The 19,411-nt window shown below is 42.2% G+C and overlaps 1 protein-coding gene across 2 annotated transcripts in view; it reads right to left on the reverse strand.

Moving 5' to 3' along the window:
* Positions 1-19,411, reverse strand: part of gpc1b (glypican 1b) — a 70,109-nt gene that overhangs the window by 25,971 nt on the left and 24,727 nt on the right. For both annotated transcript variants that reach the window (XM_034613065.1, XM_034613064.1), the window contains one exon: positions 2,974-3,132. In XM_034613065.1, coding sequence (XP_034468956.1) covers positions 2,974-3,132 — 159 coding nt within the window. The remainder of the gene's footprint in view (positions 1-2,973; positions 3,133-19,411) is intronic.

Below are 19,411 nucleotides of genomic sequence, written 5' to 3' on the forward strand. Positions count from 1 at the left end.
GGCAATGCAAGCGCAACTGCCTCAAAGTGATAACAAGCAATATGATAAATCTATGAGGCGGTTGAAATATGTTAAACATTGTTTCTTAACAATCAAAATCAAATCAGGGAAAAACTAATTGGAACTCGAAATTTCTTCAATAACGGCAAAGTCAATAGCCGGGAGTTGGAGGACCACAGGTTCTGAATGCATTAGGATCGGGACAGGAATTTATAGTTGTGCAGAATTGTTCAGGTTCATGAAGTGTTTTAGACAAGTAAGAAGATTCAGCTACAGGACTTTAGTATGGTCTTTCAGGAGTCTCACTTTGTACAATGTAAAAGGTATGAAGTTATGAACACACACACACACACAGTGAATCCAGATGCCAATGATAGCACCATTAGGCCAAACACCACCTGCCAGGTTTAAGGCTTCCGTCTGTCTAACACACCCGGCTGTCACCTAACACACACACACACACACACACACACACACTTCCGTTTGCTGCCAGAACTCTGTGTCCTCTCTGACCTTTTTACTTTCATATGTAACCCAATTTCTCTTTCTCAGTTTATCTCTGTTGCACTCTTTCGGTGGCTACCACTCTCCATTTCTACCTGTTTATCTCTTACCCTTGTCTGGGCCCTGCCTGTCCGTCCCCCTTTTTTCTCTCTGCATATTTTATCCTTCAATCTGTCTCATTTTCATTCTGTCCTGTCCTTCATCCAACTTCTTTCCAATTTGTGCTGCGTCTTTGTGTAACTTCACATATTGTTTTCTTTGTACCCCATAACACACTATCAGTGACAGCTGAGATTGGAAAATACCAGGTGCCAACCACATACACACATACTGGGTACAAAGAACATTTCAGTCAGTCAGACTCACATTGACACACTCTAAATTGCAAACTTAAACACACACACACACACACACACACACACACACATCTCTGCTCACATACTGTATAGGCAGTGTACACACGCTCAGCTGTATGTGCAGCATGCTCGTCCTCTAATCTGTGGCTTGCTTGGGGCTTCTTCCAAAGTCCGTGGACCTAAAAAGGCCTAGTCTGACTGGGCTGGAACAGTAACACCCTACACTTAGCCACATGGCAATAGCTAGCCCACACCCTGCTAAACGCAGCCAGATGTGCAGGGACTGGCAACATGGTCCGATGTCACTGCAGCCTCTTGCAGCCCTGTGACCTACGAAAGTAAAAAGAGTAAAAGCAGCGACTACGTTCAGCGATGGCTCAGTTCAGTCGTCAAAATGCAGCGATCATGTGGCAGCAAATGTAACGTATTATGGTCCGATTAACCCCAGTCGATCGCTCAGCTTTCGTCTACAGAAGACGGCGTCAACAGCACATGGTTTCTAGGCCTCAAGGCCCCAACGCACACATACGTCTCTCCTCCCTCTGTCAGCTCTGCCGTCCCCATCTGATGCTCACAGGGGTGAGACGAGGATGAGGAGACGTGACAAACACAAAAAAAGACATTTGAAAAGAGTGGGAATGGATCAGCTTTGGAGAGAGGACAGCGTGTGCAGGCTGAATTTGAGGTCTACGAAAAAAGAGGCTATCAGCCATGCGAAAAATACAAAAAGTAATGAAGATCATTACCATGAAAAACAGGCTCCAAATGACTTCATGGTGAGGCAACACAAGTTACGACGTCCATGACGCGTCTCTGTGTGTATTTATCTGCAAGTTTCGGGACGTACATCATTAGGATGTTTAGAGGTCGCGACTGAGTGCTGCTTGAGAGTGTGTGTCTGCAGTCAGTGTTGTTTACTTGCTCCGCTGTGCTAAATGAGGTGTTTTCCTGAGAAATAGGAAACTTCAATGACTGTAGGATGACATAAACTATCTTGGAGAGAATTTGTATATCTTGGACAGGTTTGCGTGAGTGTGCGTAGTTTGTTTTGGCAGGGTGACCGTATCCCTTAGGCATGACAATAACAGCACCCTGAGCGAAACAAGGAGGGACCGTGCAAAAGAATGACACATGGAGACAGGAGAAGAGTAAACAAATATCAGTCAGCCACCGAGATCACTGTGATCAGTGTCGTCGGAAAAGGTCAGGCCAACTAAGCTCAGAGCCCCAGCTGACAGATTCATTGTCACCAACTAGCCAAGGGGAACAAGTGGAGCGCAGAGAGACCCTTCCATTAACTGCCGCAGGTCATTAGGCACAAATAATTGCCTCAGAGTGCCAGTATTGTAAGATTGATTTCTCTTTCTTCCCCTCACACCCAAAGCAGTGCAATTAACTCTTGATTTCATTTAGAATAAGACATTTACAGTAGTAGTTGAGACTATTGCTCCGGTGCATGCTGCCAAAACACACCAATCATAATTCAAAATTTGGGATGTTGACATTTCACTGTAAAATTGCGATTTTTCTTATGAAAACAGCATCACGTCATGGTCCATGAAACTTGAGGTTGGGCTACTAGCAGTCACGTTAGACTGAGTTTGTGTTCAATCATCACAGCTGTTGTGCTGAAGGGACAAGTTCTAGTAGAAGTAAGGTGTACGTGCGGCACAGGATGCACTTACACTTATTCTTATTCTCTCACTCCTTGCATTTGTTTTAACTGCTCTTAATTCTACTTTCTTGCTAGAGTAACAAAACAGTAACAGTCAAACTATAACTTGCCCGTGTCAATCAGTCCGCCGATGTAAAACTAAATGGTAGCTTAGCTGCAGGCCCTAAACATGGGCTCCGTTATGGGCTTAGCCTCTGCCCCCTGGATTCTTCTGCTTATGATACGAGGGCTCTCTTATCTCTTACACTTATTGTCAGTCTGTGTGTGTGTGTGTGCATGTTTGTGCAGGGTTCGCATGTCCAGATGGACATTGTGAAATGAAAGACGTCACTATACTGATCAAACCTGATACAACCCCCCATCTGAGTCCTTGCATATGCTGTAATAATGGATGTTCTGATTCATCCCTGTTTACCGATTGAGGGGACAAACACTCACCATCGAAGATCTTGTACTGTCCATTGAGGGAGGTCTGTAAGGATCGTCCGGCCTCTTTGAGAAGTCCCTCCATCTCCCTGCGGCTCAGCGAGGCCAGGTTGTCCTCCATGTCACTGGTGCAGCAGGTGTAACCCTGGGGACAGATGCGCAGGTGCTCCCCTAGCAGGACACAAGGAGACAGAGAAAGCGTTAGAAACATTACACTTGCACCAACAGGTCCCGTCAACTCAGTCAGCACCCAAAAGGATTATAAAATGCTCCACTATGAACGTGAACAAGCCTCAAACTCAGCCTGTCTGCAGTCGTGGAGGAAAAGCTGCATGTGTTTGTCCGGCTGAGTACATGAGGACAGGATTAATGGTAAGATGAAGACAACTGTGCGGCGATGGGAGCAGGAGGACAGCATCAGCTCCCATTCAATTTTAATGAGAACTACTGACTAACATGTCTATGCATGCATTTGCAAATATACACACTCACACAGAAGAGAGACAGAGAGATACGGAAACTCTTAAAAAGCTGTGTGTGTCTGTGTGTGTGTGCCCGAACACACAGTAACAGAATTCAAACAAGGTTCATCAAAGTTTCTTACTACTGTCAAGCTGCAGCTGAAACCCGAACAAATTATTCCATAATTAAAATTCCATCAACCACAGGAATGCAGTCAGGCTTCAGGTGAACTAATTTCATGAGGGGAACATTCAATTACATTCATATTAACACTCCTACCCGCTATAACTATTCCCCGAATGCGAGCATAAACATTTAAACCTTTCTCTAAAAAATGGAGAACATTTGTTTTTCCAGACTTACAGGTTCAATTAAAGTGATAACAATGAAAATAGCATCTGTTATTGACAAGCCCAGAGTCTTTATTACACAAGCCAGCAGCCCCAGTGTTATTTGATACTGATGTACCACTGGTTGCACTTTGTGGTAAGCAGTGTTCACAGATAGAGTGCAGGTTGTAGTATTTCTACTCTGATTGTATTACCCCTTATATGAAGGAGGCACCAAACTGAATCTCAGTGAGTCCACCCTCCCACCCACAGGCCCTGCCGTGACAAGCATTAAGCACTAACTGGCTCTGTGTCATTCCCACCTCGTCGCCCATTCCTTTCTCCTGCTTGTCTTCCCTGCTTGAGGACTCTCTGAATTTCCCTCATGTGGCCTCGAGCAGTCTGAAGAGACTGGTATATTGTACAATATTGTACAGCACACAAAGACGGGGACCAATTCACACAGAGAACAGGAGTATTGTGTTATGATTCACAGAAGTATACATTGGAATATCAGATGTTTCAATGTCTGTGTATCGTCAAGAGAGAAATCTAGAGGGATTATACATAACTCTTATCTCAAATCAAGTAAGTACAGAGAGCTTTTATTCAAATGGGCTTGATTTTAGAAAAACAAAACAAGAGTAAATTAAGTTTCCCTTTTTCTTGTTACGGATTTTCACGTAACGGTTTTACTTTTCTTACTTTTCTCTAACTCACTGTCTGGTCGTCCACTACGTGTCTCCCTGGTGTGTGTAAATCATTCACGAGCTCATCAGAATTCGCAGATTTCCTTGGCTGCATGGCATCACGTGAGATGATTGACAACCCATGTAATTGGTGTGTAAGTTTCCTAGACCACCAACCTGCTGCTGTAACGGCTAGAAAAGCTCTCAATGATTTATCAGTTATATGTCCGGCTCTGAATAAGAAGTCGTGTCTGTGTCTGCCCATTAGCAACCTCTGCCCCAGACCATTAATTATGACTTTTGTGTTTGTAATTTTCCTTTTGCTTTCGATCAGTATTTAAAAGGAAAAGTGTTGTTATAATTATAATAATTATAATAATTGTTAGTATTTGTATTTATTTATTTTTCTGGTCATTCCGTTTCCTGCCTCTTGTGCGACGGCAATGATTAATCCACAATTCTACAGTGACACATCCCAAGATGTCGTTGTTCTATCATTTGTTGATTGACTGAAGTCTAACAATAAGGCTAATGCTAAGTCTTAAGATAAGCAACAAGTGTTATAATGCTTTATTGATATTACATAGCCTGAACAAAGGCATAACTGTTAATACAGATGAGCATTAATGATTTAATGTCCCTAGGTCTGTCATTAGCATGCACCAGGCCGAGTTTTCACCTGAAGCCAAGTCTGCAGGCACAGTGCTGCCGTCGATAAGATTGATCATTCATCGACGATGCTACTGATTTCTGTGTGCACTGGCTCAACGATTACAAGGCGGCATTTCACCTTCATTTACTGTAGTTCTTACCTGAGTGAATCCGCCCCCCCCACCGCCCCCTTCCTCCCACAATCCTGTCCGTGATCCGAGCTGTATTTCACAGTCAGCGTGACATGAATCCATGCACTTCACTGATTATGTGTCAACCAATTAAAGGGCAATTAAAGGCAATTTTTCTCTTTCAACACCAAGGTGTAGAAAAGGCTGCCCCGATGGGAGGAGAAGGTGACATTGAGTGTCCCCGCCGCAGCCTTTCACTGGTTGTGATGTGGCTTACATCCCCTCAAAAGGGCATATGCACTGTTATATTTGTGTCGGTGAGAGGAGGATTCAATTAAATGAGAAAGTGAGGAGGTGAAGAAGAGAGCACAGGAAATAGAGGAAAAAGGGAGGAAGGAAATTGAAAGAGGAATAGTAGCACAGTACTATCGGGGGGGTCAGCTGTAATCTGTCAGCTTCTGGGACGGCTGTTTAAATGCGTGGACTGCTTTATATGTTTGTGCAGTGGCCAATTCTTCCAGTGCAGTCTGCTTAAAAAACAAGAACACACGCGAAATACGCACGGAAAACCACACACAAAGCCAAACAGGCTCTTCGGGTCCATTTCAATATATGAAAAACAAGGTGATAATTTTTCACGTACACACACAACATCTGCAAACTGGACACACAAAGGCATCGGGTTTCAAACACATACTCAGTCCAAGACACACATCTGCTGTGCAGCAGGAAAGGTCACCTGCAGCAGAGCATTACGTTCCCAGCTGGTTGAAGCATGTGTATGTGTGCACGTACGTGTGAGTGTGTTCATGCACGTGTGCATAAGGCTGTGTGTGTCTATTTGCTGGAAAGCAACAGTAAGTCTCCTTCAATCAAAGTGTAGAGGTAATGTTCCATATCCTTACAACCAGACATGTCTCTCCTGCTTTTACACCTGCACTCAAAATCTCCCTCGATCTTTCTGTCTTCTTAGAAATATATATATATATATATATATATATTCATATTGCACGTCCCTACTGCAACACAGCCGGGTATTTTCAAACTTAAGTGCTCCAAAACTCCAGAATACGGTGGATGGCATCAATGTAGCAACAGTGATGCATTTTTAAACTAAAACAAAGTCACGAGGATGTAAGCACATGCCTTGTCTACACTGCTCCAGACATTCTTTTGAACAGATATTTTCTAGGGATGCATGATATTGGATTTTTGCCGATATCTTGTAACTTTTTGGCTGATTGCCGATACCGATGGATGCACATGTTTTCCAGCTAATTGCAGAGAACATGAAATCTCTCCTGTGGCGGGATTAATTTATTATTTATGCAAACTTGTGTCTTGATGACCCAATGGCAGATGCAGATATAAAATGTCTGCTTTTAAAGATGTGAATATTCACCGGGCAAAATAAGGAGACCACTTTAACTTCACATGGAAAATATGCCATGATATACAATTTTAACATTTTTAAAGAAAACTGTAGAATCCATCCGACTTTAACAGACTTGGATGATGCTCTCCCTGAGGCAATCCTAACAATATGCACAACCAGGGCAAATTTGACCTCTTTGACAAGTTGCAAACAGAGTCAGTTAACATAAACTAAGTCCACAGGGATCATGTGAAAGTAAGTAAGTATTCAAAGTTGTATAAGTGTACAACAAGTGAAGCCAACTGAAAGAACATCAACATACATAGTGCAATCGCTTTAACACTGTTGAAAACATTAGCCTAAATTAGTAGTCGTCTGCTAGGGGCCCATTGTGGTGTTATACGATCATTAAAACTGTAAACTTCAAACTCGGCTCGATCTGTGCTGCACCAAGAGCTACAAAGACCTTTGTAACAGCCAGGTGAAAAAAAACAAAACAAACAAAGGTGCACAAAATGTAAACAGCTTCAGTCCTTAGTGAAAACACAGCTCTCCTTTTCAGTCCAATGAATGAGGCTGAAAGACTCATTCGCCTTTATCCTGTTACTCAAGTATGAGAAGTAAACGAAAATGAGAATCTCTGCCTTTTCACAGTCGATGCGATTTCTCTTCCCGTCTGTGACGCGCGAGACAGCAGTGAACAGCCGTTCTCTGTCAGCACTTGTGCTCGGCGCACTGAGGTACTTGTCTGGTAAAGAGCAAGTAGCCTGGTTTGCTTTCCAGTTCTCCAAAGGGCTGGCACTCTGGTGTTGAAGGAGAGCAGCTTTTGTCCTCCTCGCAAGACTAAAGTCGAGCAGCCATTGCAAATAGCAAATTTGCTATTCGTTTCTGACACTTTAAAAAACGTTAACACCGCAGACATGTGTATCCCTCTTTTACGCTTACGGACGTGATCACGTAAAAGCGCAGTGATGACGTGTGATGTAGCCTTTTAAAACGGACTCATCTTGTCTCATTCACAGCGTCATCTTATCGGCCTGTCATATCGGCAGAAATGTTCATTTCAGGCCGACGTCAATATGTGATACTAAAACCTTTGTCAGCCGATACCGATGGCGTGCCGGTATTATCCTGCATCCCTAATATTTTTTCCTCCATTTTAAAAAACGTCTTTGTCCACAAAGCCTTTGTTTTACGAAATATCTCTGTCCAGCTAAGTCCACAAACAATCATGCCTGGCCAGTAGGTGGATTCATAACATCAACAAACACTGTGGTCCTAGTAATATTGAGCAAGTCAGATGTCTGTGAACACTGGTAATGTGGAGCAGTGGTGCTAGATTTTTGATGCTAGATGCTAGAACAGTGCTAACCCCCCATAGAGAAACCAGTATACGGCCGCAATTACTGTTTTTGTTTCTGTCTCAAAGGTTCGTTTTGCTAAATATCTGCATTAGTGTGAGCTAGTGTGCTCCAACAGTAGCAGCAACTGGGCCACAAAGGAGCGGGCAGCTAATGCTTCTGCTTGACACGTCCAATGTTCTGTACTTAGACAACTAAACAACATGTTATTATTACATACTACAAGACCACTCCTCGCACGTTTGAGATTTACTCTCGCATTAACCAATTTCCAGCCGGCCCCTGTTATTTCCTGTCTCTATTGTTCCTGCAGTCTGAATAAACTTTGTGGAATGCACAAATAAATAAATAAAATATGCTCATAATAATATTGGGGTTCATGTCCTGCAAGAGAAGGTGAATTATAGTTTCAACTTTTTTGGTGCACATCTATGAAAGAAAACCCCCAATGAGATCTACTCAAAAATAAATAATCACAGTTGTTTTTTGTGCGTTAATCAACCACCAATCTACCGTCACGCCAATCAGCACAGAGGTAGCAACTTAATCCTCTGGCAATTTTATCGTCGCACAAACATAAACCACCCAGCCACCAAAACATTATAACAGTCCTTCACCACTTATTTCCCTTTTCTTTTCACACACACTGCTGCTAAATGGTGAGCAGTTCCCCAACTATTAGCTTATCACTGTTCACCAGGGAGGAAGCGTCCTATTAAATCGCCATCTGGATAAGGTTGTGACAGCCTTCTAGAGATGGTGGGAAACACACAGAGAGAGAGGAGAGGGCAACAGGAAATTAGGAAGGAAACCAAAAGCCAGAGTGTCTGTGTCATTTCTGTGGGAGAAGAAGTCCAAATTCTGCTCTTGTCCAATTAGGTCAACATCTCTGTGTGACTAGAATAGTTTTGTTACACTAAGGAAATGAAAAGAAAAAAAGAAACACTAGTCTCTAACAACATAATGCACAGACACTGTGGCAAGTTTTTATTCTATATTTGTTTCAACAATTCAGGAAGTTTACCTTACCCTTGAATTAAGAAGATGATCTCTAATTAGTATTAGAGTATATAGAAACAACTGAATGCCGTTTAAACTCAAGATCTAAATAAGACCATTGAAATCTTCACATATTAGAAATAATAATAATAAAAGGTTGGATCACTTCTCAGAAACAAGAGAAGAAAGACTTCTGGTTTTACTTTTTCACTCTGACCTTGCTGGCACTAAAGTATGCATACAGAGTAGGAATTTAGGAAAGATTAGACACGAACAGTTGGTAAATTTCCATATTTTTCATCCGAAACACATTTGACACTGACACTATTTCAAATAGTGACAGTCAGTGTGTCGGTAACTGTAGAACATGTGTAGGATATGTGTGTGTGTGTGTTTGCACACATGCTGTGGGATGTGAGAGATTAGCAGCCTAATGCAGTGGTTGGCGAGAGTGTGCATGTGTGTATGTGTCCACAGCTCGGAAGATTATTGCCAGTGCCAAGGAAAACTCGCATGGAACATCAGGAGTCACAAACATGTGCACACCCCCTCACACTTGAACAGTGGATTAGGGTTAAACAGATGAAAAACAACAGGGTTATTTGGCAGCAGAAGTTTACATGTCCAACTGTACACGCTAAAATCTCACACACCGGCCAAACAAACGCTCACGGCCTCTGTCTAACTGAAACCACCCTGAACGCCTGTTTGCTGACAGTCATTTTTCTTCTTCTTCTTTCTCACACACAGAACAGCCCACAGGACGACCCAGGCTTTGACCTGGACCAGGAGTAAGGAGCCGCTGGGCTGTAAACGAGTTTTATCCGGCCTAGGAGACAACTTATAAATATAAAAAAGCAACTCAGAAATACTTAGAATTCTCATGGCAGCAATTATTTATTTTACAGAGATAGAATAAAAAATGTAAAAGTAGACTAACATGTCCTTCAGGGTTCTCCCTTCCGGCTGTATGTCTGTAATGTCACAGTCAGGGGGAACAAACACGCTGCCGGTATGTCATCGCTGACAGGCTTCATGGTGACTATCAAGAAAAGAAAAGATCTAGAATGTGCTTTCAAAGACAAATGGAGGAAAAAGAAAAGCCAGTGTGCCTATAGTTTGCAGGACTGCGATCACAGTGATGAAAAAGGCAGATATCTGGTTTCCTTACAGTTGGAAAAATGCTAATCTAGACTTGCCCTGTAAAGACGTAACGAATACCACCCAACTACTCCTTTTTGTGCATGGGGACACTGTCAAGTTTGAGGGAGGAATTATTGTCTTTAAAAACCATGTGAGACGAGTCCCTCCACTAAACTCAAACAAACATAATTTGTCGACTGAATAATCCTGATTTATTTCAATACATGTATATATTTCCTTTTTTATCTTTATGTTTCTATACTTAGAGATCTTTTTATTCATTTTTCCAAGTCCATGTTTTCACCCCTGTCTTTTTTTTGTTGGTTGGTTTGTTTATTTGTAAACAAGATAACACAAAAACGATGATTTTCACGAAACGTGGTGGAAGGATGCAGTCTAGGACATGGAACAATCCATTAAATGTTGGTGCGGATTCCTATCAGAAGACAGATCCAGGATACTTTTTTTCAAACTGACATATAACAGCTAGGTAGGGCATTTTTCTAAATTTGATATGATTTTTCCAGGGAATAATTTATGAATCTTGATTAAAAAAAACTGATATCTATGAGTGTGTAAAATTTGGTGGAGCCTGATTGAATTGAAGGGGACTGTTGGCCCTTGGCGGTGGGGCGCTCTACTGAGTTCCTTTTTAGTTTTGTAAATCTCAGTGAGTGCAATTGCATTGATGTTCTCGACAGCAGCATATTGATAATAAAGAGTCTTGATTGGCGCTATAGGCGATGGATTGATTGAGCAAGTTGTTTTGGCTAAAACCAGCTGCAAGTAGTATCATCATCACTACCCTCTGACATCAGATGCCTCGTCCAGCCATCACTTTAGAGTGGCTAGTGTGATATATGTTTAAATAATTAAGTATGGTCCTCGAAGGATGTTTTAAAAATTGAAATGGAAAATGGTTTCCCCACCTCTGCCCCAGATGCTCACAAGTCAGGTAATGAGAGCGCACGTAAGTAAGTCACGTATGAAGCCTTCTCGAGCCAGACGAGGTGCTGGCCACACAACGCCTTAATAACATATTACCACTGAGGCCTGCGGATCAGTCTGGCTGCTCGTTTCTTTCCAGCTACCTGCACTTCTGACTGCTATACATTAATACAGCATTAGAATCATGAAACATAACCTTCCATCGCCACAGAAAACTGTGGGAAACTCTGCACTGACTCCAGGAGAGAGGAATGGCTAAAATGATAATGTAGGTAATGATGTGAGCAGTTGCAGCAGATTCCTGAGTTAGAGGTAAATGGCTCCGGCTGTGATTAACTCAATGGTCAGCTTGTGTTAACAAATGGGCCGGACAAAAACAGACTGAGGAGGGGAAACGGGGTGTAAGCAAAGGACAGGATGGGATGAGATGGAATGAACAAGATTACATTTGATTGAATAGGATAAGACACGATATTGTGCTTTGCTCCTACATGGTCTGTGACCACCTACATGTGCAAAACAAGACCCTGCACTTTTAATTTGATCCTTCTCTATCCATTGCTGTGTGCTCATGTGGCTGCAACGTTTAGAAGATATTCACAGTCTCCTGTTGCCCAATAAAACACACTGTCTGCAGCTTTTTAATAACTTAGGATGAGAACTGAAAATAGGCCCAATTACACGCCTTTAAAAGTAAAAAGAAACAGATTCAACATGAGGCAGTTGGGAAATAACAGGATTATGGATCAAGTCCCTGTTTCTCTGATAGTTTATATCGTCTCCCATAGTAACAGATGTGAACCAGATGTTAGAACATTAGGCCAGAGGACAACAGCGATACTGTCATTGTTTACAGATCAAAATGGATTAAGGGAAAGCAATTTCTAATGTTACAAAAGAGAGGGAGAATGTGAGTGGGTGAGAGGTGAGGAGGATGATCTGAACTGAAACTTTATTTGGTACTTTATTTAAAGGCGTACAGTTAAGTGGAAGAAAATGCATAACATGACTATTTAGCCCACCAGCCTACGCCTGCGATATTTGCTCTGGGACGGACACAACCTGCGGGGCTCCAATCCTGTTGCAGCCCTCTAATGGGCGCTGTGATTTATACGGAACATGATGGATTACAACAGTTTTTGTAATTAAGTTGCTGTAGCCCTGAGAAACACGCTCGAGTGCCCGCTCTGATTAGACAGGCACAGAGTGACACGCATACACAAACGCACACAAACACATTTGCTCTTTGTCCTGCTCCTTCTCTCCCCCGACCGACTCTCTGTTGCTCTCTCCCATTCACACACCCACAGACAAACGAATCCCAGTGGTCCCAGTGACTAACCGGAGAGCGTGAGTGCCAGCTCAAATGGTGACGGCAGCCACTCAGTAGGTACAGTCACAGTGCTGTCAAATAACAAGGCTGCCAACTTGCCCGACCATGTCCTGGCTTTGTCCATCCCCACTCTGTGTGTGGACTGAAATTACATTGGACTGACCTGGAATGTAGCAGAATGTAATTTGCTGAGCCCTGACAAGAATAACAAATCCAACAATATATTTTCCAGACAGTAGACACACACACACACACACACACACACACACACACACACACACACACTGTCCTAGTTACACTATGACCCACCCTTAAGTCATACCGGTTACAGACATGTCTTAACTTGAGCTTGTCTGAGCTGAATCTCTGCACAAAGAAGTCAGCGGAAAAACTTGTGAGGAATATTTACCCATAACGAGGACACACTGAATTATAGGCAATTGCAAAATGAGTGGAGTAACTACAGGGTACACAGAGCTGACCTAATTTCTGAGTCTGGAGGAATGTGTGTGTGTGTGTGTGTGTGTGTGTGTGTCAACAGTTAATTGATAGAACATTGACTATCACATGATGCAGCCGAAAGAAGTTTGACGTCCTCGTCGCCAAGTTCACGCAACTCTGGTTAAACCAATCAGCACCAGGTGAATCTATTTCACAGTATAGCACAGTTTAGAATCGGTTTCGGTAACATTCCTCAGCCCTGAATTGGTAGCGAAGCATTTTACGTCATCGAGCAAGTTCGCCAAAGCTGAAGACTGTGACACTGATGACTATGGCAAAAACAAAATAAAACGTGAAAGCTTTTCAACAAAGGTGTTTGATGTCCAATAAATAAAATAAGAAGGATTAAAGGTCTAAAAAAGAAAGCGATCAACAGGCTTTTCGTCGTTGGAGAGGACTGAAAGGAAGAGAGAGAGACGCTGATGTCTCCTCGCTGCTCTTGGTCAGGTTGGCATTTGAAGGATTCTGGTGCAGTGCCAGTTTAAAGGCTGTAACGGCTGATTGCCTGCTCTATAATCAGAACTTCACTTCAAACTACTTGCATGGCAAATATTAGTCTTCATTTATGATCCCACAGTGACAGGTCTGCTATGTTGGATGGTTACGTAGGGTTTATATCGATTATCTCATGTCTCTATTATGGTTTTCTAATTGATTTATTGATCCAAAACAACTTCACTGTCAATACTGAACTTCCTCAGTAATACACACCATATTTTAAGGTAATAGAATACATTTTTTTTTGAAAATCGAAATACAGACGGATAAACAGGGATTCCTTTATTAGCTCCATCAAGGAGATTTCACCGATATCTGTTTGTTGGTTTATTCATTAGCAGGATTACGCAAAGACTACTAAACTGATTTCTACTTATTTTTATACATATTCCTAGACAATCATGTGTAGGCTTGATCGGCTTTGTTTGGCGATCTTACGAGAGCCACTCAAGTTAATAGTTGGATTATTGAGACTAGTTACAACAGGTTATGTTGCTTTTACATAACCTGAATAAAGGAATTACTGTTTTGTAACTCTATGAATGTATCTGTATTCCTCTGTGTTTGTGTAACATACTCTTAACGTGGGAAATAAATGTTTCCCACTGCAGGTTAAATGTGGGAACTTCATAGTCAAGACTTTCAAAATGTTACGAGGTCCCAAGTGAGCAAAACACCAGAGCAACATTTTTGGGAATAAACGCTCTGGATGACAACACTGACATGTAAAATTGCTATAATAAATAGCCCGTGTGAAAGGGGATAGACAGACAGGCAAAGGAAGACGTAGCTATTTGCCTTGAGCATTTTGTGTGTGTGTCTGTGAGTGAGATCGAGCTCATGTCTTGACTCCTACACACTTGCAAGCTCCCCTTTGCGGCAGGCCCTGTCTCCTGATGGTGAAAGAACAAACAAAGCAGCCAGTTCCCCTCTGCATCGCTGCTGCTCAGAGGTGGAGAGGCTGACAGATAGAAGCTGACCTGCTGCTGTCAGGGCCTGTCAAAGCAACAAGAGCTACAACACATTCAGCCAGGCCTGAGTCAGAGACACACACACACACACACACACACACACACACAAACACACACACAAGGTGGTGGGTGATGCGGCGATGAGAGAGATGTACGCAGGAGAAAATGGGAGGGTGAGCACATGAAAAGAGCCGGGGCAATGCGAAACAAAAAGCTGAAAAGTTTTCACAAAGAAGACAAAAGATATTTTGACTTAAGACTGGGAGCAAACAAAAGGAAAATGAAGCACGGGGGAAGGTAGAGTAGGAACGGAATGATTTTCAAGTGTCTTTCAACTACAAATTATTGTTATTGAAAATTATACAAAACGTGTATTAGGCTGCTTAATTATGTGCTGAAGAAATAGTAAATAAATATTTTATTGAGCATTACTGTGTTGTTGTATCATGTTCTCTCACAATACCTTTGCGTTACGTTCAAATACTTTTGGTTTTATATTCCTTCTGATCCATGTGTAGTACGAGCACAATGCAGTTAATGAAAGCTGCATTGAGTTTCTGTTACCCTGTCCCTGACATGCGGTTATTGATTGTATTTCCTGATTACAGACACGTGTATTGTACAATATCAGTCCAGCCAACGTGACTGACCCAATTATCATTCCAAAGTTCTTGTCTGAATCCAACTTTTGACTTGACTCGACTAAACTATAAAGAGTAAACTATATACATTTGATTTTAGCTCAAAGCGACTAAATCCAGTTTTAGTGCAGTGGATTATTGTCGTCTGACTCAACCTCCTGTGCAAATAAACTACAATAAAAAGCCGCTGCAACAAGAAACGATTTGAATATAACACAAAAGTATCTTGAGGTAAAGCAAATGTATTGTGAGGTAGAGCCAAAAGTATTGTAAGGTACAGTAAGAGTATTCCAAGGTAAGAAAAAGGATGACGATGTAGAGCAAGTGTAAGGCAGGGTAAAGCGAACGTATAGCGAGGTAAAGCAAAAGTATCTCAGCATTGCAATTTAATAACACACTGTTAAATGACCAGCTAATCTTCTCCTCAGTTTATTGCAAAGCAGTCGAAGGCACAGCTAAAGAAGATAATTTCATTTCCGATAGAACTCAAATGGCATACATGAATATAATTCCACTTTTTAATCTGGCTCCTTTCTTCCTGCTGCCACAGTAGAAAAAGGGGTCTTCACAAAAAGCCGTCAATCATCAGCTTTTTGACCCACGAGCTCACGCCCCTGGGCCACTCCCGTGCCACCGCTTTCAAAGGCGGATAGAAAGGTTGTCGAATCCTCAATTAGAGTTCCTTTAATCCACAATAGTGAGTCAGAAATGTATTAAAATGTTGAGTGATCTGATTATAGATCAGCGCTTTGGAGAAAATATGACTGACAATCTCTGCCTGAGTCATCAGATCAAAGCACAGAAAAGCCTCACAGTCCTTCCTGCAGTTCACTCATCACACACACACACACACACACACACACTCGCTTCACGCACTTTTCCTTCCTTCGCCTCTGGCTGGGAATCTGGGCTTCTGAAGCGCAGATCCACACTTGCCTGGATCCTCAAACACACTTCTTTATTAATGGCTGGGGCCAAACGACAGCCTTCAGCTTGAGGGGGTTTTCTGTTATCTGTGTCCTTTAATGTCATTTGTCTACATTTCGTATAAAGCAAGATAAATATTATCATCATCTGTCATTTAGTGACATTACCGGTTTGATGGGAATTAAACTGCACATCGTATTGTTTAGAGAGGCTGCGTCGATGTACACTTAAGTGTTTCAATAAAACAAACAATCCAGCTGAGGCCTGATCAGTCAACAGAGCAGCACTTTAATCAGTAAATCAAAAGACAGAGAGTGTGTGTGTGTGTGTGTGTGTGTGTCCCTGTTAAGTGACAATCAGACACATTATGACGATGGCTGTTGCCTTCAACGGTTTCTTCTCTCAAACGAATGCTCGTGAGTCTCATAACCAGTGAGTCATATTAAAAGCCTGATCTGAGAGAGGGCCTGACATGGGAACGAACGCTGTACAAGGAAAGCCCTGTTTTGGCGATGCTGTGTGTTCATGGTGTGCGTGCCAAGCCGTCTATTTTGAAGTCAGGTCAGGACAGGCTAGCACTTCAGGCCGCTCTTAGTCACTGTGAGTCAGTGAAATGTCTTGACAACAGACAGACAGACACGGTTAACTGACAGCCAGGCCAGGAGACTGAGCAGCGAGCAGGCACGAAAAGTCACATGGCAAGACATCATTTTCTAGACGGCGGGCAGACAGAAAATAAAGTTATCGAAGCAACAGCCCTGACAGGACAAAGGTGACGATGCCTGGGGAATGTCCGAACTATTAAATCCGCTGTGTCTGCGTTTGTTTTCACATCACGACCGTCCCGTTCCACCAACTAACCACAATGACGCCCTGTGGAACAGCACTGGGCACCACTCGCCACAGTGGGACATTTCAGAAACCAGCTCTGCACCGAGTCATTGTTCTGTTCAAGACCACCGGCTCTGTTGTCACACCCTGACGCAAAGCAGCATGGGCCTTGACCATTTACACAGAATGAGGGAGGAGCCACAAACCCCGGCTGTGCCTGCACTTGTCGATGAAAAACCAGATACCTGAGAGGCTGAGTCACCTTCGGGATGGTCTGTGGTGCGACATCACCAGTTTAGCTACAAACTCAATTTAACTAATGAATCTGAGTAATACCCATTTTCTATAATGTGCAATGTGCAATCCTGTTACATTGTAGCCTGTATATTTGGGCTATATATATCACTTTCTACTTTGATAAATTCTGTTTTACTTCTTTCACTATTTGTGTATTTTTTTACTACTAAATTCATAGACTTCAAGTATATACTATAATTTTTGGTTGAGTACCAGTGTTGGATAACACCTTGTTTACAAACACATTGTATAACTAGAAGGGTAACGGGCCAACACTAACGCCCTAACTCATCCTGTTAAAAAAATAAAATAATAATCCTGGATCTACCCGTTTATCCAGATCTGCTCCAAAATGAATGTGTTCTTCCAGGGGCCATGCCCAACCCCGGCCACAAAATGTTGAATTTGGTCCAAAAGATTTTGCGAAATCCTGATAAATAAGAAACAAACGCTGATGAAATCATATTCATATTATACAAGCAATAAATCTTTCTTGGCACAAACAGTTGTTACACTATAACCCTGTTGAATAATCATGTTTTTCCCTTCTAGCTTGAGGGAACATTAGGTACAGGCCTATTTAAAGGAGAAAATCTTGCAGCCACAGATACTTTGAGAACTTTGACCTTAATCAGTTTAACATCTGCACAAAAATCATCCGTGTAGTCCAACATTTGAGTTGTCGTGTTAAACAAATAGATTTACAAAAGTTAATGTAAGCCCAACATTTGCAGTTGGTGGTAGACTTCACGTTATAATGCGAAACAATTGACTGCCAAGTGCTTCTTGCTCTATACCTACAGGGTGGGTTGTAGGACGCTGTAATTCAGGGATCTATCTTTTTAAGCATGTGCACGCAAAAGTCAGACCCTGCTGGCCATCTTCGAACATGAAGGCTAATCTGTGATGCATGCAGAGAAAGGACAAAGATTCCAAATCAACAAAGCGGAGCCCAAAGTGATTCTAAGTTCCCATAGAAGTGAAGTAGCATAAAGAATTCTTCATGTTGACACAGGCCCAGTAAGTGACAAAGGCACTGGATCCTCTCCACTGTTCTCACTGCACACAGCTGTGCATCATTACTGCCAAGTTTAAATGACCTTCTGTTATCACTGTGGGAAAAAAGCAGAGGCTTGTCTGTGGTAGTCACAGGTTAAATTAAACATCTGAGTAACCAAACACTGATATACTGTAAATATATACAGTATATATATATATTCATGCATAAAACATACAAATGAAATATGCATGAAATAAAGCAGATGGCCTAATTCTTAATAGTATTCAAACCAAGAATGATTGAATACACTATAGCTGCAGTGTTTGCAGAGGCGTATGAGAGTGCTTGCTGGCCTTGATGGCCTCCTTACAAATACTTTTATGATGGTGTAGTAATTTTGACTGAACCCAAAGAATAAACGCTTTGCTTTGGGAGAGGGTTCATTTAGACCGGACCACTTGATCTCTGTCAAACAAGCAGATAAATAAAACAAAACAAAGAAGAGACCTTTACACATTCCTTCGCTTATAGCCTGACATCCAAATAACACTGGATTTGTCATGGGTTAGCACTTGTTAGCGTGACAGTGCGAGGCCGACTGGTCACACAATGATGCTTCAAGCACTGCAACAAGCCTAATGATGTAAAGAAAAATCATTAGTTTTCTCACCGCTGACGGGGACAGTGGACGGCTTATGTGCACTTTGAGAATTTATGCTCTGCACCGCACAATCCCAGCATTCTTCACAGATAGATCAGACCACAGCAAATTACTTTTCACCATAGCTGTAAGGGGAATTACAACCAGAAGGGCTCGGAAATGATGTGCAACTCGGATGCCAAAAGGTCAGACGAGCAGAGGAAGAGGAAAATAAATGTAATACACTCCAAGGACTGCATGATTCAACCTTTACACAAACATTTAAATAGCGTAGGGAGAGTTGCTTAAAACACATTACAGAAATATTGGTGTTATTCAGCTATAATCTAAAAGAAAGCACTTATTTCCATTGGCGCAGGCACAGAGCCACTCTGCTCTTACGATTTTCACAGACAGCCCTTTAGGCCTTTAGAATAGAAAACCCTGGCATATTGCCCATGTGGGAGCAGCTTTATTGCAGCGCTCTGACAGGTAAATGCACAAGATGTGTAAAGGAATGTTTGTGTCTTTCACTCGGTACGCCTCTGTCTAATCCCCCCTTTCAGTTCAGGCCTGAAAGAAGCTTTTCATAGGTTCATCTTTGACAAAAAAAAAGAAAAAGAAAACCTAAATGCTTGTCAAATCTGCACTGGTGAACTTGGAAGTGCTGCAGTTCTGTTGCTCCTTCCTTCGCTCACTCGGGCTGTCACACGCTCTATTAAT

The sequence above is a fragment of the Hippoglossus hippoglossus genome, chromosome 17 (assembly GCF_009819705.1).
Source record: "Hippoglossus hippoglossus isolate fHipHip1 chromosome 17, fHipHip1.pri, whole genome shotgun sequence".
Classification (NCBI taxonomy): Eukaryota; Metazoa; Chordata; class Actinopteri; order Pleuronectiformes; family Pleuronectidae; genus Hippoglossus; species Hippoglossus hippoglossus.